This window comes from Miscanthus floridulus, chromosome 5 (genome assembly GCF_019320115.1).
Source record: "Miscanthus floridulus cultivar M001 chromosome 5, ASM1932011v1, whole genome shotgun sequence".
In the NCBI taxonomy this organism is placed as follows: domain Eukaryota; kingdom Viridiplantae; phylum Streptophyta; class Magnoliopsida; order Poales; family Poaceae; genus Miscanthus; species Miscanthus floridulus.
In genome coordinates, this window is record NC_089584.1 from 141,468,294 (window position 1) to 141,491,373 (window position 23,080).

At 46.3% G+C, this 23,080-nt stretch overlaps 3 protein-coding genes across 8 annotated transcripts; 1 reads left to right on the plus strand and 2 right to left on the minus strand.

The window, feature by feature from the left end:
• Positions 1-498: 498 nt before the first annotated feature.
• LOC136453902 (cysteine proteinase inhibitor 4-like) lies at positions 499-1,520 on the plus strand. The gene has a single exon (XM_066454456.1). It carries the CDS (start codon positions 818-820, stop codon positions 1,256-1,258), a length of 441 nt encoding a protein of 146 aa, XP_066310553.1. The 5' UTR covers positions 499-817; the 3' UTR covers positions 1,259-1,520.
• Positions 1,521-2,478: 958 nt separating this feature from the next.
• On the minus strand, positions 2,479-13,428 carry LOC136450999 (probable UDP-N-acetylglucosamine--peptide N-acetylglucosaminyltransferase SEC). Of its 5 annotated transcripts, XR_010758504.1 has the most exons (29): positions 13,054-13,427; positions 12,818-12,963; positions 12,621-12,719; positions 12,468-12,518; positions 12,202-12,318; positions 12,048-12,104; positions 10,999-11,118; positions 9,198-9,260; positions 9,038-9,116; positions 8,575-8,684; positions 8,426-8,479; positions 8,269-8,336; positions 8,097-8,199; positions 7,737-7,939; positions 7,531-7,627; positions 7,212-7,283; positions 7,062-7,138; positions 6,833-6,949; positions 6,659-6,743; positions 6,392-6,559; positions 5,649-5,759; positions 5,472-5,558; positions 5,209-5,336; positions 4,759-4,841; positions 4,572-4,677; positions 4,331-4,477; positions 4,128-4,248; positions 3,034-4,048; positions 2,480-2,944 (listed from the first exon to the last, which is right to left on the minus strand). XR_010758504.1 is itself a non-coding variant. In XM_066451716.1 (28 exons), exons 1-28 carry the CDS (start codon positions 13,193-13,195, stop codon positions 3,935-3,937), a joined length of 2,913 nt encoding a protein of 970 aa, XP_066307813.1. In that variant the 5' UTR covers positions 13,196-13,428; the 3' UTR covers positions 2,479-3,934. The 5 variants fall into 5 exon arrangements, 4 of the variants coding, with proteins under 4 accessions (XP_066307813.1, XP_066307814.1, XP_066307815.1 ...); XM_066451716.1 differs by having other exon boundaries at positions 2,479-4,048; positions 7,749-7,939; positions 13,054-13,428; XM_066451717.1 differs by having other exon boundaries at positions 2,479-4,048; positions 7,242-7,283; positions 13,054-13,428.
• Positions 13,429-18,286: 4,858 nt separating this feature from the next.
• On the minus strand, positions 18,287-21,297 carry LOC136453903 (transcription factor bHLH77-like). Of its 2 annotated transcripts, XM_066454458.1 has the most exons (8): positions 20,104-21,295; positions 19,798-20,013; positions 19,630-19,695; positions 19,472-19,540; positions 19,302-19,376; positions 18,971-19,195; positions 18,787-18,883; positions 18,287-18,694 (listed from the first exon to the last, which is right to left on the minus strand). In XM_066454458.1, the coding sequence occupies exons 1-8, from the start codon at positions 20,773-20,775 to the stop codon at positions 18,657-18,659; spliced, it is 1,458 nt and encodes a 485-aa protein (XP_066310555.1). In that variant the 5' UTR covers positions 20,776-21,295; the 3' UTR covers positions 18,287-18,656. The 2 variants fall into 2 exon arrangements, with proteins under 2 accessions (XP_066310555.1, XP_066310554.1); XM_066454457.1 differs by having other exon boundaries at positions 19,798-21,297.
• Positions 21,298-23,080: the final 1,783 nt, after the last annotated feature.

Sequence of the window (23,080 nt, forward strand, 5' to 3'; positions counted from 1 at the left end):
ACTTTGTAGCTTTGAGTTTTTTCATTTGAGGAAATTAAGATGCTCGAAAAAATAATATAAAATTCCGACGCTCCTGAAAATATCAAAAGTTACTGTTCACCCGCAAAACCGCCCAAAAGATTGGAAGTTGAACTTTTTCGAGAGTTGGAGGGTCAAAGTTGTCCGGTTTTGAAGTTCGAGGTTGAAATCCGAACTTTGCTGCAAGTTGGAGGGTGTAAATTGAACTTAACCCTTCTTTTTAAGAGATGAAAATAGAGGGCGACGAGTACGGACAGAGGAAGGGGTAATACCAAACCACGGAGCCGGAGCCGTGGTCCCGGACACTCCGGCCGCCGCACAGCAGGTGCCAGCGCCGGCGCCGCGACAAAACCCTCAGTTTGTTGGTCAGAAACAACCCCTCGCGGCGCCGCGTCATAGCCCACGAGGAACAGACCCCACCACCACCTCACACGCTAGAGCAGGACGCAGCCCCGTCTACGCGGCACCACGCCCTCGCGAGCACGCCCAACGTGTCCTCCGCCCGCCTCCTCTCGTCCCTATCCCTCCCGCGCGCCGCCGCCTCGGGACGCGCAGTTCATGGCTTCATGCACCCACTGCGCGCCGCGTTTGGCCGCACCACCCCAAGCCAAGCCTTCCAAACCCGGAAACGTACGGTAAGCCTTTCCGTTCCAAGCAGGCGGGCTCCCGCTATATAACGGCGAGACCGTAGCACACACTGCGCCGGTCATCACAAGCTCTCACAAACTCAGCACACACTGACACACAACACCGCAGTACACTAGTGAGAAGCAGAGCGGAACACGCGGCTCGGACTGCGATGGCTCGTCTCCTCGGCGCTTGCTTGCTGCTCGCCGTCCTGCTCGGTACCTTGGCGGCGGCGTCCGCGCGCGCCGACGACGACCTGGGCAGCGGGGCCGGCAGCATACTGCAACCGAGCAACGAGTACCGCGGGAGGAAGGTGGGGGCCAGGACGGAGGTGCGGGACGTGGAGGGCGACGGCGAGGTGCAGGAGCTCGGCCGGTTCTCCGTCGCCGAGTACAACCGTCAGCTCAGAGGCGGCGGCGGCAGGCTCGAGTTCGGCAGGGTGGTGGCGGCGCAGCGGCAGGTGGTGTCAGGGCTCAAGTACTACCTCCGCGTCGCGGGGGTGGAGGAGGGCGTGGAGAACGCCGGCGAGCGCGTGTTCGACGCCGTCGTCGTCGTCAAGCCCTGGCTCGACTCGCGCACCCTGCTCACGTTCGCGCCGGCGGCCGCCAAGTAAGCGCGGCGCTACCACCGATCTAGTATAGTAGTATGTCTGGTCTGCCTTCTCGGAGACCATGGAGGGTGAATAAAGTTTTGCTTGTGTTTTGCATAAACGACTACTAGAGAGTGAGAAGATGAACTATGCGCTGCGGCGCAGATGTTTTTTTTTGGAAGGCTATTGTACAAAGAGAGGAGGGAACGAGAGTGAGAATAAATCGCTGTGCTTTCCTAACTAAGCAGGCTGCTTTGTTCATCAGTGCTTTCGAATCAGAATAAATGTCGACGACTGATCGAGTTTCGATTGAATGAGTGCGGATATTTTTGGTCATTTTTTAACATTGATCCGTAACGACCCGGTGCCATTTGCCTACCCAATGCTAGTTTGGAGCCCAAATACGGGGTGTGTGTAGTTTGTGAGGCGGAGCCATGTCACGGCAAGCAAAGATGAACTTTTGTACTTTCTACTTTTGATCATTTGATGAGTCACAGCCGAGAATGGATAACTCATAGCTACATCATTGGGACGTTTCGTCTTTGTTTACACCAAAGCTAAGGCTGATCAGTTTATCAAAGGAAAGAACATCCGTGAACAGTGCAAAAGATAGAGAAAAAGAGGGCACACATTTAGGGCCGGTTTGGGTGATGTAGTTTTCGCAAACTACGATATCACAAAACTGTGTTTTTATAAGCCAAAAAGACATAAAACCGTAGTTTAGAAGAAAAAAAAAGAGGTCATAAGAAGAGTTTCTAAAACTCAAAAAGACTACAGTTTTCAACAAAACCATAATTTTAAAGACAACAGGATTTGTTGGACCAGTAACTTTTAAAAATCAAAGTATTTTGTAAAACTATAGTATTTCTCTAATACTTTTAAAATACTTTGCATGGACGTTTTGTTTTTTATCAGCATGGGAGCACCATGCCCGCCGCGCGCCTTTGCGTACACTGTTTTAGACTGTCCATGCAAGTTTGACTACACATATTCCGTAGTACTGCCGGTGCATCTAAAATACATCCAAGCTGCTCCAAGCCAAACGACAGCTGCATGGATTCCAAGCGGTGCAGCTGGTTGGCTCTGCCCGTCGTCCTTGTGTTCCTCTGATCCAGTCGCCCGCCGCTGTTATAGCTTCCTCGCTGAGTCCTAAATCGTGGCCTAACTTCGTAGTCAGCCTCTGCGTAGAACTGGAATACATGCATCTCATATCCTCGGCACATCTGGACATTGTCAGTTGTCACGTCCAATTTAAACGTGTCTTAATTGTGATCGTGTTACATGGACTGTTGGCAAAGTTCATAACTTATCGAGGGATTAAACTAGACCTAAAGCGGCCATCCCAAAACAGAACGGTTATGTAAGAGAATGCAAGAATCCTTATTCAAGGTTTTAGTTATATTTTGCAAAACTGGTCCTTGTTCATTAAGTAAACGAGCCTTTTTTTCTCTCTCGGTAAGCTCTGTCATCCGTTTCAGCCTTTCAGGACCACTGCCTCATATGAGATGCGGACTTCCCTCGGTCGTCAGACTCATCGTGAAAGGCTGCCGAGACTTCAATTCTGTAGTCCCTAATTGTCAGCATACCTACCTCGTCCAACGTCGTCGGGCACCTGCATCGACGCGAGTCGAGCAAGCGAACAGACATTCTTACTGTGGATCGAGGACGTGGCACGCAGCCACATGTACCTCCTCCACATTGCAGCTGTCCCTGTGCATCATCAAACGTAGTATATGACGCAGAAACTGCAGTGGGGAAGTTCTCCACTGCCTAATGCGCCGCTGAATAGCTATGCTTACTCTAGTTGGATCAGTGAATGACGCACGCTTGCACACCGAAGGTCAGCGAACTGGTTGCACCAGCCTCAAGATGAGTGATAACCTGCAAAAGTGAAGTCTACAAGAAGGATCATTATTGGTAGGGCAGGCGTCACGCAGGCCAAGCATCAGAATGTCCCTAAAAAGGTGCATCAGCGGCCTGATTGACAAGGAAACATCGCGTACTCCAGCTCGGGCATCAATCAATCTGCACATCTCATTCATCATCAGAAGTTAGTACTAGCAAACGGTGAAATCAACACACCAAAAATACCATCACCAGAATGACGCCTTACAGCCAGTCATTTCCAGTAGGCCTGACTTTCACCTTGATAGGCAGACACGAGGTTTGCAGCGCCTTTTGACGAACTGTCAACTGTTAACTCCAGAGTCCAGAAGACCAGAACACCCAACGCTCCAGACCAAGCACACTCCAAGCATTGATCGGAACAGTCTTGCTCTCTTTGGCTAACAATAGGATACACTCCGAAGTCCGAACAGTCTCGCTCTCATTGGCTAACAATAGGATACACTCCAGACATTGATTGGAATTCGGAACAGCCTAGCTCTCTTTGGCTAACTGTAGGCTAATGTTCGCTGGGGGCTCGAGAACAGAAATTAGTAGGTCCCCTAGGAGACCAACCATCTGACACATCAGTTTTGCATAAAATCCCATCATCAGGTTAGTTCTGTTCCCCAAGATTTTAATATGGACCTGTTTGTCAGTTCAAGAACTAGGACTGAATATAATAGGCTTCTATTACCTCTTAAGTAGGGTCTGGTCCTCTTAGCTGTGGTTGAGGCCTCAAATGAAACTGCCTCCCATATGACCAACCCCAATATACTTACCTCGTATGATATTTACATGATCCGCTAACTTTGTTTATCCATCAAAGGGAAACTGGGTGTCGTCTTCTACCACTTTAAAATGCTGAGGATGGCTACCAGAGCAATAAAGATGCCACATTCTCAAATATGCCCTTTCCAGATTCCTTACCTGCATTTTTTTTAAACCAAAGTGAAATTACTAACTCTGAATGTAACGGTGCTGAGCGGAAACAAGGTTGAAATTTTACCCATCGAGATGTATCAAACAAAGGACAGGTCATCCGTACAGCCTTGAGCCTGTTTGTAAGAGCTTGAAGTTTTGATGGATGTGTGGCTAAAAATACAGCCCTTTCTTCATATTCTTTTAGGCTGAATAACAGCAAACCCAGTTAACAACTAAAAATTCAAAGATGAGAAAAAATGTACGGTTTTCTTAGATGTGAAGTCTAACCTATTGACTATCATCTCTTCCCCAACTCGAGTAGCTAGACAGAGTGAACCTGCAACCCTTGTTGCCATTTTCTGCAGAGCAAGAGTAATCATTGGAAGGCCAGCCCATAGTACATCTGTACCAGTAGTGTGGCCATTACACAATGGACTGTTCATCCAACAATTCTAAAGTTAGAGAATCGCAAAGAAAAGCAAAAACAATGACCAATAGTATTTATGATGAGCAAGTGTGGATGGTTTACGTGTCAAGAAAGAGATCCGCCAACACACTGCGCCTTATATGCTCAGTTTTCGCAGCAACATCTGTAAATATTATTTGATCGGCCCTTACTCCTTTTGAAATTGCATCTGTCAGAAGTGCAAAGTTAGGAAAATGCAGGTGGGAAGGCATAATCTGCACAAGCGAGAAAATTAGGGGTGGGATATTACATGCACGCAATCTCATCTCTCCAGCAGCTGGAAATCTCAACAGCCACAAGACACTGTTTGACACACATTTGAGAATATTGCACCTGATTTTTGACAAAATAAATATAGGTGAGACTAAGAAGCCATACGAATACATCTGATAAACATGATTGGTACTATTTTCTAGCATCCAACAGATGGAAAGTCAAATTAATCCTTGACTATCTATATATTTATGGATATTTTTATTGAATACATGAAGATTATATATGCAATTTAATCTAAAAATAATTCTTTAGAATTAAATTTAGTTGGTTTACATATATGCTACCTTTGGAACTAGAGGTTAGAGTTGCCTTTGAGAAACACGTCAACTTTTGGTGACCAGAGGGAGTATGATAATAGTCACTTATAAGATTGATTTAACCTACATGAAATGCATACTAGCTGTAAGACATAATATGGATTTACCAGGTCTCAAATATATCTGGGTCCATCTTGTACAGTTGATTGAAGCATGCAAAAATAAATTTGTCCTCTGGAAGGCCATAGTCGGCTCGTTTGTGTGGGCAAACTGGATCAAGAGCTTCTTGATTTTTCTATATCAAAGCAGTCGACATTATGAATATATAGCAGAGTTAAGGCAAATCTTATTCAATTTAGTTGTTCCATATGCAGGATAACAGTTTCAAAGTAACTTTTCCCTGCTAAATATGATATAATACAATACATACCTGTTTATAATCACTCACGAAGTAACAGTAAGGAAGGTGGACAAGCTTTTCTAAGTATATATGAGAATATTTCAACAGAGAGACAAACTGCCATAACAGTGAATTTAAATTTAATATGAAGGAAAAGAAAGGCCTTGCCATTCGAATAAGCTAGGGCACAAGATTTCAATATTTTACCTCATCAGTAATCAAATAATCAATATAACTAGCACCAGTAGTTGAAGGAAATCCCATGTAAGAAACCTGGATTGGAGCGGGTTGCATGGCGAAAATTTCATTCCTTGCACCCTGAAACAACATACAAACTTTATTGCAAAGAGTAAAAAAAGCACACTGAAAAATGAATGAACACTTCAGTATTACTATGTTAAAGAGCTTCAAGTTCGCCTTTTGTTGTGTGCTTTCTAGCGTGCTCTCCGTCCCAAATTTCAATATCTGTAATATAAATCGCTAATCTTGTACTCCGTAATTGGGTAATCCTAGGCTTAGTATGACTGTTGTTAATGCTTGCTTTCCTCTTAATGAAAAATGTGCTTAGCACGGTCGCAAAAAAAAACATCATGACTTCGATAGAAACAGAAAGCTATATAAGAACATATACAACACAGCAAAACCAGATTACACAGGTCGGAGTTGTGTGGATAAGAAAACTCAGTTGCAAACTAGTACCCCAAATTAAAGAGTTGAATTGCTGGATAGTTCACAGTTCTAATGCTATCCTTCAGAATAGTTTATTATGAATTGAGTACGACTGTTCAGGCATTTCCAAGATTAGTAAAAAAATTGGGAGCAGAAAGCGCAAAGTTCAGCGTGGTACAATGGAATCAATAAACCAAAAACAAATAAAACTTGAAAAAAAAGGCAATATGTACATTGAATTAAAAGAACACTGATCAATTATCCCAGTAAATCATATATACCTTTGTATATCCATTAAGATTGATAAGAATTTGTATCTTATCTTCATTGATAACTTTAGCAATCATATCAGATGGCATTGTTGACACATCAGTGAAATGCTCTGCTTCACCTTTAATACGTTGCCTCCATTCAGTACCATCATCTCGGCTCAGTGCATAACAGAAAACCTGAAGAATTATTCATAAATAACTATTTCTCCTTCAACAGAAATCTTGCACAGGATAGCAATAAATATATCAACATGGCAGGGCAAAAGACTGAGCAACCTCTACGATGTCTTTGTTGTGCATTCCAAATACAGATCCCATGAGATGAGACAAAGGATGATTGCCGAAGTCACTACTCACATATCTATAAAGCAAATGAACAAACAGGATTTAGTCAGGGGGCAACGACGCATATGTCAGAGCAATCTTATGTAGGAAAGGAAGATAATTTACCCAATCCTAAGCCGAGAAGTTCTGTCATCAGTCTTTATAGGAGTACGAGAGGGGTATGTGAACGCAGGAAGACCAAAACGCAATGCAACCAAAGAGTAATGATCTGCATATTTTTTACTAAAACAGAATAAAAAAGTCAAAACATTGTGATTTGCAAAATGTGGTTTTCAAACTGCCATTAATTTATTCTATAAAGATTACAAAGGTCAGTACAGAAAAGAAGCCTCACCTGATTTCCAGTTCAAGAGTTGGATCAATTGGTAATGCCATGGCATGGAATGGTTGCATACTTGGAAGAAGGGACATCTGGAAGAAAACACTCCTTGAGGCGAATATATGAAGAAAACAGATAAACAAGGAAGGCATAAAAAGCTCATGCCTGTATTTGCTGCCTGATAATCCCCTCTACCTTGATGAGCTTCTCTTCTCTGCCATCCCAATCACATACACACTACAAAAATTGTAAATCAAGGTTTTCATGATAATAAGAATTCGAGGTGCTACGAAAATCATTTTGTCACCACAAATTGTGTCCACTCAAATGTAAGCTTAGTACACCACCAGAGTTCACATGGTTACTGGAATAATGCCTACCTTTTTTCTAATGTAAAAATTATTCCTCTTTACCATTAAGTAATAACAGAAGACTGCGCATGCCGGATAAAGGGAGTAATGGTGTGGCAAACATTTTACCGCACCTGTAGAGTGTGCAAGAGATTACAGGTAACTTCTGGAAAATCTGGGCGTAATTGCAAGGCCTGCTTGTAACTAACAATTGCCGAGTCCAGTAGGCCCCTGGAAATGATGATGCAAGATGACAACATATAAGCATAACATAGTATGGCTCATCATATGGTTTAAGTGTACATTCCACTTGCGGTAATTGAGATAGGAACTGCTTTACGTGTCTTTATACGCATATGCCAAATTTGCATGAGCTTCAGCCATTGTTGGTCTAATAGCAGCAGCCTGCAAATAGTCCTGAATTGCTTCACTGACCCTGCCTGCTTCTTTCAATGTATTCCCTCTATTAACAAGACCGTCCGCAGCCAAAGGATCAACACGGAGTACTTCATTATAACATGATATGGCATTATCATAGCTTCCCTATTTCAACAATAAGAAAAAAAATATTGTCATGTTCTAGGTGAAAATTATTCTGTACACAGTACACACAAGACAATGTTCAAGAATTGCATGTTAAACAAAAGTACGTTTCTCGCAAGTTATTTGGCAGAACGAAGCAGTTCAATAGCACAAGTACCTGCTGTTTATAGATCATTGCTAAATTGTTGTAAGGTGCAGATAATCCAGTAGTAACTGCAAGCACTGCCATGAAATGTGAAGCAGCTATGTCCAGCATGCTCCTGCAAATAATTCCAAAGTATCACTCTTTGAACAATCCAAATAAATGACCACATCCTACCAATAATCACCTCTCCATATAAACATTGCCAAGGTTTGTCAGAGCTTGAGGATGATTAGGTTGAAGAGCAAGGCATGTCTGCCAACACCAAAGTGCACATGACAGACTGAATTTACATTAGGATTAAAAAACATGAAAACATAAATAAAAATTAAGAGATTGGCAACCTGGTAGCAACAGATCGCTTCGTCACATTTTCCAGATCCTTTTAAAGCATTTCCCTTCCAGTGGAATACAAAACATATTAAGTGCCATGCTTAGATGAATGGCAAAAGAAGTGAGGGTCTAAAAGCATAGATGAATGCCAAAAACAAACCAGATTATTGTATGCTTCAACATAAGATGGGTTGCAATTAGTGGCATGCCTGTAGCTTAAAATAGCAAGATCCAGTTGGCCTTGTTCATAGTAGGCGTCGCCAAGACTACCTGCAGACAGAGAGCATCATCAAGACAAACTCACAAACCCATGTCATCATGAGTAATCATTAATAATGCATTGAGTTGTACAAGTGTATTGTTCAATGTAGCACAATGTCTAGAACTAACTGATAACGGCAAAATCCTAAAAAACAATCATGAATTGATCCAAATAACAATATCCCGTTGTTAGGGAAAGAATTAACTCATTGCATCATATAGAGTAACTATTATCCCAGAAGTCAAGTTTCAGTTGCTAATTAACGGTTAAGTTATTTTTTCTTATCTAATATGAACCACAGGGTAAATCTAAGTTATTGTTTTCTTAGTTAATATCAACCACAGAGCAAATCTACACTCACCATAAGGTACTGCATTTTGTGGCCATGCCTGTGCTGCATTCTGGTAGCATATAATTGCATCCTGACACATTCCGACCGCCTAAAAGGCAATGTTTACCACAAAGAATCAGAAAGATGTTTCCACCTGAAGCCAGCATCAAAGATAAACAGAATGGTATACCTTGTAAAGATTGCCCAAGTTCAAATGGGCATCATAAAATGACGGCTTGAATTTGATTGCTTCCTTATGATGTAAAAAAAAAATCTTAAAAAGTGAGAATGCTGTTGCACCGGTGATTCCTCAGAGAAAAAAAAAAGGTAGCAGTTACACTACAAGAGAATTAGGGAAAAAACTTCCATATCTTTGTCATGTGGGGCAGCCGGGACCGGCTGCATGCAGCCAGGACGGTATCCTAGGGGGTGCTGGCTGTAATCAATGGCAATTAGAGTCTGGGCAATAGATTAGAGTTAATGAGAGATTTGAGTTAATGTTGGGGAGAGAAAAAAGGAGCCAGGGCTGGGCGTCTAGGGGCTGAGCTCCTCTATTTATACCCTGTAACCAGTTGAGATTGAATCAAGCAATGAACAACAAACGATCTAGTTACCCCCAAATATTCTAGTCTCCTTCCACGCCGACTTTGCCTGGCCTTCCTCTTGGCAATGGTTATCCACCCTATCCCCGATATGGACTAGGGTTCATAGCATCTGGTATCGGCTTCTAGGCACTCCTCTTCCACCTCTGCTCCGCCGCCAAACCCAGCAGCCACCACGCCATCCGCCCCAGCCTCACCAACGACTTCTGCCACCTCCATTTCATGAGTCAGGGATCCTTTCCTATGGCTTCTGCTGTCAGTCATCCATCACCATCAAGTGATGAGCCAATCACTGCCCTTGTTGAGGGGACTCGCCGTCTCGCAGAGGAGATGGATCGCTTCGTCGTGATGTTCAACCGCTACCGTGCTCACTTGGAGAAGTCACAGCATGAACTCCAAGCAGCGGTGCGGCTACAGGCGGCAGCGAGAGGATTCCTGGTAAGGCACACCACAAGGAAGATGAGGGCAGTGATCAACCCTGCGCCTTCAACGATCCCATCCACCGCATCATTAGGTGTCACCGCAACACACACTGTCCAGCCGGCGCTCACGACGGGTATGGTTGTGCCAAGAAGCGGCAGGCGTTCACCAAAATCCTCCAGGCTTGATGAGTTGGATATGGCACCGCCACCAGCACCAGCCGTCTCCTCTGTTCTGTCACCTGTTTTGGTGTCGCTGGACAGGCCCAGCATACTGCTGAAGCTAGCTGTTGGCCTCTTCCCATGGGATCCAGGAGGACGACAGGTCCAGCATACTGCTGAAGCTAGCTGTTGGGCTCTTCCCATGGGATCCAGGAGGACGTTGTCAGCTTCATCGACCGCTATCCAAGCTTCCAGCTCGAGGACGAGCTGCTCGTCAAGGGGGGGGAGAGATGTCATGTGGGGCAGCCGGGGACCGGCTGCGTGCAGCCAGGACGGTATCCTAGGGGATGCCGGCTGTAATCAATGGCAATTAGAGTCTGGGGAATAGATTAGAGTTAATGAGAGATTTGAGTTAATGTTGGGGAGAGAAACAAGGAGCCAGGGCTGGGCGTCTAGGGGCTGAGCTCCTCTATTTATACCCTGTAACCAGTTGAGATTGAATCAAGCAATGAACAACAAACAATCTAGTTACCCCCAAATATTCTAGTCTCCTTCCACGCCGACTTTGCCCGGCCTTCCTCTTGGCAATGGTTAATCACCCTATCCCCGATATGAACTAGGGTTCATAGCAATCTTACACAACAGTCCACATGGAGTAGAAACTCGAATTTTAAATTCTTTACAAATGTTTCCTTGATGAACTTATGGATCGACTCACGATAAAACAGTGATATATAGTTCTTAGGAGAAGCTATGCAATCAAACATCTACAACATGAAGCAATGTCAAGTCAGCGCAGAGTACACACCTTATAGTAGAAAGCTGCCTTATTGAAATCTCCCCATTGCATGAAAAGTCCAGCAATATTGCACCAGGCACTTGCACAACTAGGCAATATGCTTACAACCTCTCTAAAGCAATTGTATGCCTACACCAGATGGAAATCGCATCAGCCTCCAAATTATTGTGCGCACTAGTCTCATTGATCGATGCGAAGTAGACAAGTATTACAATGGATCTTAATTCAAGGAACAATACCAAACAAAATGTGCAATTTTCATTTTGGACTAAACTGAAAACATAAAATTAGCAACAAATAAGCCCTATTTGAGTTTGTTGAATTGAACTGAAACAATGTAAATAGTCCAATATGATGCTGCTGTTATGTCCATTTCAACCATAATCAGTCAAGATGCTACGAAATGAAAATTAAGGTGTCATTCACCATGAAAAACAATGTCAGGTCAGCAGTGTATAAAATAACTGATTCATCAATACACAAGTACACAGCAGCAGTATACTTGGTATGAAATGGTGGGTTTACAGATGCTTTCCCCTCAGCCGGGCAAGCCCACCTTGGAAGAATGGTGATCCAGACCACACGATGCCGTTATTGACCAGGTTCAAAGGTCTAAATTCCATCATCAATTTAGGGGCTGCAATGAGTTTATGTCTTTGATGGGGCTGCACGGGATGTTAGAGTGCCCTTGTCATAAGTCAGTGACGAGATGAGAGGCCTGCCTGGAGCAAAGAGTATTTCATATCCAACTACCTCGTCGCAGTCTTTGGTCTAGACCATATCTCCGGTTGCCATAGCTTTTGCTTTCTGTATCATAGGAGAATTTCTGTTTTTTTCCTAGAGTGAGTGGTGAGTTGGGCCTGTTTTTTTTTTGTGTACTTTTTGTAAAGGTTCTCTTACCCCTTTTTATCCTTCTTATTACAAAGATACGCAGCTCTCTGCGTGATTGATAAAAGAAAGTTGAAATTAAGCACAACTGCATGGTAACAAAGAAAATAAATTTGATATAGATTGGTTAATAATGTCATGGATAGATGAGATTTTGGTTCCCAACTTACATCTCTGTATGATCCTTGTGCTTTCAACACATCACCAAGGTTGCAATAGGCATCAACCTAAATTTGTAATGTGATCAATAAAAACCAGAAGGTCTGGTTAATTTTGGAGATTTGATTCACTAGCATCCAATTAACAAAAGTAACTGACAATTACCAAACGAGGATTCAGTGCAAGCGCCTGATGACAACACGTGCTTGCCTTGATGAGATTTCCTTTTCGAGTATAAGCATTCGCTAAGTTTGAGAATGCATCAGCGAACGTGGGCCGGAGCTGCAAAGGATAATGTAAAGTTAGTCTGAAATCATTAAAAAATGAAATGAAAAAACACGTAGAAGTGCGCTTCCCTATGAAGCCCATCACTGCCACCTTCAATTCACACACATCTTGCCCCCTGGTTTGTCATCAGATAGTACACTCACCTGAATTGCATGTTCATAGCACTGGATGGCATGATCTATATCACCTTTCTCCTGCAACATTCAATAACAAAAAAAACAATGTACTGAACCATGCAAAAAAAAAAAATCCGGCACATTACTACCATAATAACTTTCCCAAGGAAATGACCTCACCCTCCATGCACTCGCCATGTTGTTGAAGAACTCCGGAAAATTGGGCTGGATTGCAATAGCCTCCTCGTTCTTGGCGATGCACATGTCAAACTCCCGGAGCTAAATATTTTTTTTATATAAGAGAAAAGTCATCAATACAAGTATACAACGCACCGAACACACACAGAACAAGGTGAGTCTGAATTTCTCTGAAAAACCTGGAAATAAACGGCGCCGAGAAGCAGGAGGTTCTCCAAGCGCCGGGGGTTCTCCCTGTAAATGGCATTGCTCTGTTCAAGTGCCGCTCTGAAATCCCCTGCGTTGTAACTCTGTTGCGCGATGTCGAGCCGCGTGCGTTCGTCAACTGAACCCAATAAAAAAACCCCAACGAATGATCATTTCACACCAGGAAATTAATTCCGACGGAACGGAAGGGTCTAGGAGCGGTCCGAACCTTGGAGCTGGTTCAGTATCAGGGCATCGATCGTCGCGCCGAGCTGCAGCGGCCGCGGGTAGGGAGGAAGGGGCGGGTAGGGCGCGCGCTGTTCCTCCCCAGCTGCCACGGCGCCACCGCCGCGGCCGCAAATGGAGAGCATCGCCGCGCTCCGATAGGGGACCGCAGCTTCTGGAAGAGCCGCCGAACCCTAACTCCCGTCGTCGAGCCTCCGCGTACGCGCCCGCCGTACGGGACGAACGAGACTGGAGAGTATGACTGTATGAGTAGTCACGCGTTTCTGTTCCGGGGAGATGATGGATGATAGCGGTGCCTTTCTCTCAGACGCGTCGCGCTCGTGGGGGGAATTTGGGGAACGCGTGGGGGTACTAGTATCGGCATATCGCCGCTGTCCACTGTACCGGAAATCAGCGCCTTAGGTATCAGGCGTACTTTTTCAACCAACTTTTCTCAGCCGAGTCATAGCCAAGCGAACAGGGCGCGGAGCTGCAGTTGGCGCGGTGGCCGGAGGGGCCGAGGTTTCAGGCCGTCGGTTGAACTTCGGGGTTCTGGGTGTTTTTGGACGGAGGGGATGTAGTTCCATCTTACGATCTGGGCTACTTGATGGGCCTGTTTCGGCGTTGCTTGTTTGGGTGGCCGCATTTGGACGAGGAGAAATTGGGCCTAAATACTATGGCTCAAGTAACACGAGAAACTGATGGGCCATAGTCGCCACTTCGAGGCGAGCCCGTTTTGGAGCTATTGCCTATTTCATTCTTTTTCCTCCTGAGTCCTGACTACTGATGATGACTGAGTTGTGATGAATGAAACGGAGGCCATGTTGACTTGGGTCTGCAGTCTGCACGCACCTTTTTTCTTCTCTTTTTGATGAGGGTGATCGTGCACCGTCGTATAGTGTGCTTGGCTGCATCTATCACCCGTCTTTATAGTTGAAGTGCGTGCCTAGTTCCATCAATCAACGCGCTACGCCGTAGCGCAAGTACCTGCGTACTTGTGTTGGGTTTATTTCAGGTTAATGCCAAAGCTGGTTATTGATTGCTGTACATGCGTGCTTCTTTTTTTCAACAGCAAAGGTCCCGTTGGATAGTGCGGAAATTTTTTCTTTGTGTTATTTATGTGTTTTTTTGCTAAAATTAAATGATTCATATGATTTTTTGTATTATTTATATTAAATTTCTACGGTCCAACTGGACCCAAAATGTTGTTTATTTATTGTTGTATCTTAGTTGTCCACAAAAAGAATAAGAAGGTATATAGTATATGATATCGAACGAAAACGAAACAACAAATCGCACGAATTTTTCATCTGGACCTGGCTAGATGCTCGATTACAGTCTAGGCCACGTGAACCGAACTGACAGCTGTGTAGCCTAGGCTAACCCAGATGCTCTACTTCTACAAGTACAGCTACAACAAGCCTAGCCGCGGTCCTGTACTGTACGTGCACGTCGGCCCGCTCCGCCCCAGACGGCCCCGAGGCGAAGTACACCGCGACCGGCAGCGAACGATAGTCGATAGAGACCAGCTCCCTCCACCGGTCTCGTAGACCAGACCAGACGTCCAGAGCAGAGCATGAGCACCCTTAGGTCTAGATCAAAAAAAATTTTGGATTTTGGCTGCTGTAGCATTTTCGTTTGTATTTGACAATTAGTGTCTAATTATAGACTAATTAGGTTCAAAAGTTTCGTCTCGCGATTTCTCGTCCAACTGTGCAATTAGTTTTTTTTCGTCTACATTTAGTACTCCATGCATGAGCTGCAAGATTTGATGTGACGGATACTGCGCAAAATTTTTTGGAATCTAAACAGACCCTTAGCTAGCGTGTGCATGCGGCCACTGCATGGAGCCAATCCTAGCCCTGCACGCCGGTCCGAGTCGTCGAGCCTCAATCAGGCTAGGCCACGAAGCCACACCGCACATGTCGGTCGCAGCGCAGGGACGGACCCTTCCCATCCATCCGTCCCGTCGCCAATCCGACCGATCTGATGCGTCGTGTGTGTCCCGGAACCCTGTCACGTCCTCTGCTCCCCGCCCCGAGCCACCACCACCGCCTTCGCCGCCGCGTCCGCTCCGCCCCGACCGCGAATCCTCACGCGCGGGCATGGGCGAGCCCATGCGGCCCCCGTGGCCGCGTCCGTGCGGCACAAACCCGTCCCACGGACCGCGGAGTCCATCGCCATCCGCAGTTCCGCACCGCGCCCGTTTCGTTTCATGACCCCCGTGCGGTGCGCCCGCGCGGTCCGAGCGGCGCGGCCCGCGGAGGCGCGGACGCGGCAGTGCAGCCGTGCAGGGAGGAGAATGCGGGGGGCCCTGGACCCCGGGCAGCAGGGCGCGGCGCGCGTAGGACGCGCGCCACCGCACGAACGGGAGGCCCTTTCGCACAGGGCGTGCTGGCGGACCGATGATCGCAAGCTGCACGGCGTGGCTGCGAGGATCTCGCACGGGACGGGACACGGGGGGCGTGTCGTACTCGTACCGCGCCCGGTCGCCGTCCGGCATCCGCACCTTTTTCCATTGCCACCCCAACCAGTGCTCGGCTGCTCGCTGCTGGGTAACGACGGTAGCAGAGCACGAGCATCGTCAGGATCGAGCCGAGGTGGCAGGCAGGGCAGGCCGCCGCGTACGTTTACGTTTTATACTGCGGTAGGCAGCGACGGAGCCAGCCGCGGGGGGAGGGGGGGCGCCTACCGATTCCGGGCACGTTGAGCCCTCCAAAGTCCTCTCTTAAAATAAAAACCTTTATAACTCTTAAATTTTTTTCTGGCTTCCTCACTGGCGGTAAGTACACGGGCGCGCGGGCGCAGTGTCCCACGGCCTTGGTGACACGCACACATGCCCATGCCCGGGCGGGCCGGGGGTGCACGCGCAACCGGGCTGATAGGCACATACCAACGCACGCAGGCCGCTGGAGCAGGAGCCTGCAGGAGGGCCACTCCTGCTCCTCATCTTCCCTCACCCCCACCCAAGATAGATAGGACACTTGTCGACCTACCACTCGCCCTGCAGGCCTCCTGCACCATAGAAACTGCACAAGAAATCACAAATGATGCCCATGGTAGTACGTGGAGTATGTCAGATGCGATTTGCCTGGTTTGCTTCGATTTCCTACTATGCCAATATACTATACTTTTCTTTCAAATAAAAAAATAAAAAAGGGGAAAATACTAGTCCAACACAGGGTCAGTTTAGAGGCTGCATCTGCATTCGTCGTACGACGGTGTGGACTGGGTTTTTGGGTTGGGCTGCAAGTTTTTTCACTCTCTCTTCATCATATTAAATTTTTAGACACATGTATGGAGTATTAAATGTAGATAAAAAAAATAACTAATTACACAGTTTGATTGTAAATTACGAGATGAATCTTTTGAGCCTAGTTAGGCCATGATTGGATAATAATTGTCAAATACAAACAAAAGTGCTACAGTGTCAAATACTGATTCCTAACCTCAATCTAAACACGGCCTTGGACGCAATAATCGGCCTGTGTACCTGTCCGATGAACGAGGGGCGAGACACGAGAGTCTATCTATACCTACCGATGGGAATTTGCGGCAACGTGGACGGGTCACCAGCCATGGCAGATGGCATGCAGCAGAGGCGCCTGTGCGCCCCCGCCTCGCGCGCTAGCAGCTTGCTTATGTCGGGTGGGCAATGAGATGAGATGGGCTCGGATTAGGAGGGGGATCTCCATCATGCCAACTGCGAGCCAGCCAGTGCTGCTGCTGCTGGTATGCATGCACGCCTACGCCTTGGCTGCAGTTGCAGTTGCAGTTGCCAGTTGCAGTGCAGGGCCCTCTTGCTCTTGCCGATCGATCGATCGATGGCCTAAACCTGAACCTGACATGCCTACCGCTTTGTCTCGTGGGCCACTAATCATCGTTTCAGTCTTTCAGTGCGTGCAATGCAATGTCGGAAATCTTGCGTTGCGGCTGGACACTGCTTATCTTTCTGGTGAGAGAGAGAGAGAGAGAGAGAGAGAGAGAGAGAGGGGCCAAACTTTGTCGTAGTGGTGGTAGTAGTAGGGCTACAGAGATCAACAAGGGCTTTACTTGATCTTGGCTTTCATGATTGCTTTGCATGGCCGATGCAAAAGCTGGAACGGATATGGACAGTTCAAGCCCTTTCTTTTTTTTGCATGTACGCAGGCTAGTAGCAGTAGCAATATTTTTCCTGTCACGCCTATGCAGGGCCATGGTCGATCTCGGATGCAAGCAGGAAGGAAGCAATGGCTGTTGTTCATGGCGGCCACGATCTCGCTAGCAAGACGCACTGAGGCCTCAGCAATGGCCACGAAGGAACTGTACGGGACACATCACGTTGCACCGTCGTCCTCTCCTCACTGTGCCGTTTATAAATGTATATCATCCCTGTCTCACCTTTCCTCTGTCTCTCCTCCCGGACGCAGAACAATAATCCCCAGTGACTTACGATCTTGTCGCACTTATTTTGCTGCAAATTTACAGCTCAGGCTGCCGTTCCATTGCATCTGGTCAGTCAGGAATAGTAGCAGCCGCAGCACCAGTGTTCCCAGTAACATAACAGGGGGTTTCGGAGCAGAGAGTAGCAGTCCAGTAAGCAAGCACTGCTCTGATCTGATGGTGTAGCGTGTAATTTATTCATGATTTATCCCGAACAAGATCGTCGGGTCAGGCTCGAGAAAGCGAGAGATCAGAACAACTCGCTCCGCTGATTCCGTTGTGGCGCGTGATCACAGCCTGGATGATTTGGACTTCACTGAAGTGGATTGGTAGCTACAATTGTTAACTACTTAACGACTAAAGAGAGGGATCTTTTTCTCCTTTTTAAAAAAATTTCGACGTAGCTATAGACGAGCAGAAGCAGCATAGCATCATCGCACTGAATGCTGATGCCTGATGCACGCCTGGCATAGTAGCATCTCTACAAAAAAAAAAAGGAAATAAATCAGAAGGGTCCTCAGCTACCAGCCCCTGGCCTAGTGCTGTCCCTTTCTCCGGGTACTTATCATACAGCTAAAAAGCACCCACAAATCCACTCCCAGCACAAGTTGCTTGTTCCTTCTGTCCATGTCCTTTTTACACGATCCCGCTTCTTGGCTGAATTTATTCTAGAACCAAGAAAAAATCCTGGTTCCTGAGCTCAACAAAGCAACAGGCACAACAATTCTATGCCATTGGAAAGATGCAGGTATCAGAGTTAAGAGTCTATGATGATTCATTCAGGAACGGCGATTTCAGCACAAGGAGATCAGGAATGACAGGAATAGGGATCTTAAATATATATATATCAGCTACAAATATAATGGCAATACAAATGATAGTACAGTCTTCTTCCCTCTCGCTTGAGAGGACGATAAGGGTCTGATTGGGAATATACTGGGACGCACCGCATTTCGTTGCAGGCGATCTTGCAGCTAAAACAGGCAATGGGGTGGTGCGACCAACCGCCAGCATGGTGATTTTCACATCTTGTTCAAAGAATCATTACACCAGGGGGAAAATTAGAAGCTAAAACACTGCTAGGGCCCAACGTTGTTAGGTTGAATCTCAGAATGCTTCTGCTGCAAGCTGTCCTCTCTTCTGTATATACAGGGGCGTCGAGCTTTGGACTGAATTTTGGCTATGTCAAAGCTCCATTTTCATGTGGACTGTTTGCAATGAACCTGGTAAATGGTAATTCGATATCAGAGTTCATATATAGCGATGTTTGTCAACTAAGATATTGGTCTACAGGATGACGAATTTTTTTTCATACCGTTGTAGCTATTCGAAGAGGTGGGAGCAATCTCCTGACTTTGCCCGATATCCATGTGAACTACACTTTGAAGGTCGTCTTGCCAGAAAGTCCCGACCTGTGATGTATCGACGTTTCATCCTCAGTGTCACAGCATATGAATATGATCTAAGCTAAAGAGTCAGGACAGTGATTGCATTTTTACCTGAGACGCCGCATCACTAACACCGTTGAGGAAAGGATGTTGCGAATTCATTGGCCGGCAAAATGCTGGGTCAAGTGGATGCATAGAACTCTGGCTGTCCATGCCATTGGTTAGGCTGCAACCTAGAGGGTTCCCCTGGTGAGGCTGGTTAAGGTATGGCAGCGGTGCACCTGAGGTCTCCAGTGGAAAATGCGAGTTCTGCAGCGGGCCACAGGACTGGTGTATCTGATTACAAACAGAATTGGAATATGAGACAGGGTGAAATGCTCCATTCCCTCAATACCAGGAACCAAACATAGTAATGTGAACCATCATATATGCGTGTCCTCACATCTTTAGGAAGGAGGTTAGGCAGGTTGTTGAAGTCGAGCTGGGGATTCACAGTGGCCAATTTCATGGACAGAAACTGCAAAATCAATGTGAAAGGAAAGGGTTCAGATAGAGCACATCGACCCTTGTTCCATTCTTCAGTCCAGCTGTGAATCGACAGTGGAAATATACCTCGACTTGCCGTTGCAAGGACTGCACGTAGTTTATGATTTCATCCAGCATGACTGCCTTGCCAACCACCTGAAACGAGAAACATTTCCCAAATTCAAATCTGAGCACACCAAGCTACTCGAGTGACAGCAAGTGCCTGATATCAACTGAGTGATTACCTTATTGCAACCCGGGACAAGATCCTGCAGCAGCTTCATCCGCTGGCTGATCTTTTCCCTTCTCACCTGAATTGTTCACAAGAAGTGAGAAAAACTCAACACACAAATCTACAGCCAGCAAGGATGATAGCAGAAAGAACAACGCAATTGAGCCTCAGGGAACTGTACCCTCTCCGCGAGGCTGTGGCTGTCTGTCGCCTCACCGCGCCGCGCCCGGACATGGATGTAGTCCTTGGGCGGCTCGGGAGGCTTCGATGTGCTGTCCTTCCCCTGCTTCTTTCCGCCATTCTCGCTACTGCTCTGCGCGGCCTTGCCCTTGGTGGAGTTGTCCTCCGCGCCATTGCTCTCGTCCGCCGATTTGCACCGCTTCCCACCGGATTCCTCCTGCAAAACGCCCCCAGAATGAAATCTTTTGCCCCAAACCTGAACCGCGTGGCAAATTGGGGAACCAAAGCAACGCAATTGTGTACGTACCTTCGCGAGATCCTTGGCGGCGGTGGACCCGGGGCCGTCCTTGCCTTTCCCCTTTCCGCTAGCCTTCCGTTTCTTTGCATTGCCATCGGAAGGCGCCTTGAGCGCCATCTCCGCGCTGGCGGACGCCGGATCGGACACCGATGACTCATCCAGGCCGTTCCCGAGCTCCAGCTCCTTCAATGCACCGATGGGTCCGGCGTCCGGGAGGCCAAACTGTCCCGGCACGGCGCCGCCATAGCCACTTCCACCGGGGCGGCCGTCAAAGCCGGAGAGCCTCGCCGCGGGCTCGGCGAAGCCTGGGTCGGCGAGGAACTGGTCTAGATGGCTCATCGGCATCAAGTTCTCGAGGATTGGCAAGCCGCCGGGTGCAGCGCCGCCGACCTGCGGCGGCGGGTAGTGGTGGAACTGGCCCATCATGGAAAGGTTGAGCTTGGGGGGCGAGCTCAGCGGAGTGCCTCCGTACTGCGGCTGCGGCGAGATCCCGTGGAGAGCGAGGCCGTCAGTCGCCGCGGCGGCCGTCGAGTTGGACGCCGGGGAGGAGACCATCGAGCTGAGCGCCGGGTCGAGGTGGTCGCCGGCCGTGGCGGCGGCCATGGACTGGTCCCAGTTGAGGTTGAGGAAGCACGACGGCGCCGACGCCGGCGGCAGCTGGTCGGGCGGCCCGCAGTTCATCTCCGGCTCTCCCGGGATTACGCAAAGATCTGCAGCGAGCGTCCGCAATCGCCAAGGGGACGGGGACCGCGCAAGAACCCGAATTCCGTCCACGAGCACGCGCTGTGACCCCAATTGAGCAAAGAAACGCGAGGGGCAAGCAGCGCAGCTCCCACCAAATCCCACTACGGGGCGGAGATAAGGTCCGAGAAAGGCAGGAGCTTTTCGTGTGCGTGACAAAGCAAGCAAAAGTGGGGGAACAGTAAAGGGGTGGAAAAGAAGCACCTAAACCAAAGCAAAAGCTTGCAGCAGGCCGAGGCAGAAGCAGAGAGAGAGAGAGAGAGAGGAGCTAGCACAGGCACCGCGGTGGTAGAGAAGTAGAGATTGCGAGTGCCTGCGCTGGGGCAGTATATGTATAGAGGTCCAGGATAGCATGGGTCAAATTGGATGGCTTATGGGCATCATCACCTCAGCCTTTCCGGAAGAAGCTAGAGGGAGCGGCACTGGAGAGAAGTGGGTGCGGGGCGGTGCCGTGAGTTTGCTTGCGGGAGGTGGAGAAGGGAAAAGAGAGATGCACTGCTGGTCTGCTGCTGCTGCCTTTATCTGTGCTGTATAAACCCAAAAGACCAATACAATTTGGCAATTTGCTTGTGTTTTGTTTTCTGATCCTGGAAATCGTTTAAGTAGGAAGGAGATGAAAGACCATGTTCTCTGATGCTGAAATTTATTTTATGCTGATACTTACACTAAAATGTTATGAGATAAAAATACTATTTCATAACTAAAAAGTAGTTCTGAATAAGCTCAAACGAACCTAGTCCCCAGACGCAAGCAGGGGATGGTTGTTTGGCTCATGAAATTGAGAGATCAACAAATCATTAATTTGGGGAGGGAGGCAGCCCACAAGGGGACAAAGGATGCTTGGTAGTCTGGGTTAGATCGTATACTAGCCAAAAACTAAACTATTTTTAATGGTTTCCAGTTTTTAATTCGAGGATAGAACAAGGAGCCCATTGGATGGGAACCGCTGCGATCTGTTTGTGTGATGTGATAGTTTTTTTTATTTATGGCTGATTGAGGTTTTCAGCCCCCCTTCTGTTCGATGATGCTGGATGCTGGTGCCTTAGCGTGGGTCGAAAATTTGGAAATGCATGCTTGTTTTTGTACCACCCAAAGTAAATGTGGTTTGATTTATTTGAACATTAATTAATGACATGTCAGTAAAAGTTCAGTGACACGAACTAATAATATATCAGTTGGTTGGGTTTCTTGTGGTGGAACCTGTCTACTCGGGTTCACGTCCTTGACTCGGCATGGGTACTCGTATTTTCTGAATTTATTTTAGTATTTAGATCTACCGGCTCAGTCCTTCAGATATGCTCATAGGGGTAGGGTTTACGTACGTGTTCTCATAGGGATAAATGTACGTGTGTATTATGGGTATCTATGTTGTACTCTGTAACTCAAACAAAAAAGTTCAGTGACGTGGAAGTTTGGTCGTTACATATACCTTTTGCACTTATAGTCCCTCCTCACAAATTAATTAACTTCTAGAATTGCCCTAAGTCAAACTATTTTAAATTTGATCAGCTTTACAGAAAAAATATCAATATTTATGACACCAAATTAATATCATCATATACACCATAAAACATATTTTTTGTAATATATTTATTTTGTGTCATGTACTCTTTCATATAAGGTTAGTCAAACTTAAAATATTTTATTTAAGATGATTCTAGAAATTTATTTATTTTGAGACGAAGTTACTACTCCAAGGCACATTTCATTTCGATAGGACAAGTTTTCGATTTTAATAATTACTTCATTAAACACTAATTATATACTCTCTCTCTCGGTCCCCTTTTAACTATAGTTCTCACTTCTCGAAAAGTCAAACGTACTCACATTTGACCAAATATATACAATAATGTATTAATATTTATAGTACATAATTAGTACCATTTTTTGATTAAATACATAATTAATGTCATTAGATAGATCGTTGAATCTATTTTCGTAATAAACTTCTTTGAAGATATAGATGTTGTTAATATTTTCTATAAAACTAGTCAAATTTAATAAAGTTTGACCAGCACGAATACTACGGTCACAGTTAAAATGACATAGGAGTATGATATAAAAGTACAATCTTAAGTAAGTGTTTTTTTAAATGGCAATATAATGGCATTATTTTTTTTGTTAAAAATATATATTAGCAGAGCAATTGTCGGTCAAAGCATTTGCCACAACAAAATAAAATATGCCTTGTGTGGGGGTATTAACCCCTATACCCTTACGGCTAGGCTTGGGCTGGCCCGGACCA

Bases quoted from the DNA above. Each gene is read 5' to 3' on its own strand.
- LOC136453902 (XM_066454456.1), top strand. From the start codon at position 818: ATGGCTCGTCTCCTCGGCGCTTGCTTGCTGCTCGCCGTCCTGCTCGGT.
- LOC136450999 (XM_066451715.1), bottom strand. From the start codon at position 13,195: ATGCTCTCCATTTGCGGCCGCGGCGGTGGCGCCGTGGCAGCTGGGGAG. The intron at 6,560-6,658 runs GTTGCTCAGTCT...ATAATTCTTCAG, and splicing joins ACAACAAAGACATCGTAGAG to GTTTTCTGTTATGCACTGAG. The intron at 5,760-6,391 runs GTATATATGATT...ATGTTGTTTCAG, and splicing joins ATCTTAATGGATATACAAAG to GGTGCAAGGAATGAAATTTT.
- LOC136453903 (XM_066454457.1), bottom strand. From the start codon at position 20,775: ATGAACTGCGGGCCGCCCGACCAGCTGCCGCCGGCGTCGGCGCCGTCG. The intron at 19,696-19,797 runs GTACAGTTCCCT...TGAACAATTCAG, and splicing joins GCCACAGCCTCGCGGAGAGG to GTGAGAAGGGAAAAGATCAG. The intron at 19,377-19,471 runs GTATATTTCCAC...TTGATTTTGCAG, and splicing joins CCTTGCAACGGCAAGTCGAG to TTTCTGTCCATGAAATTGGC.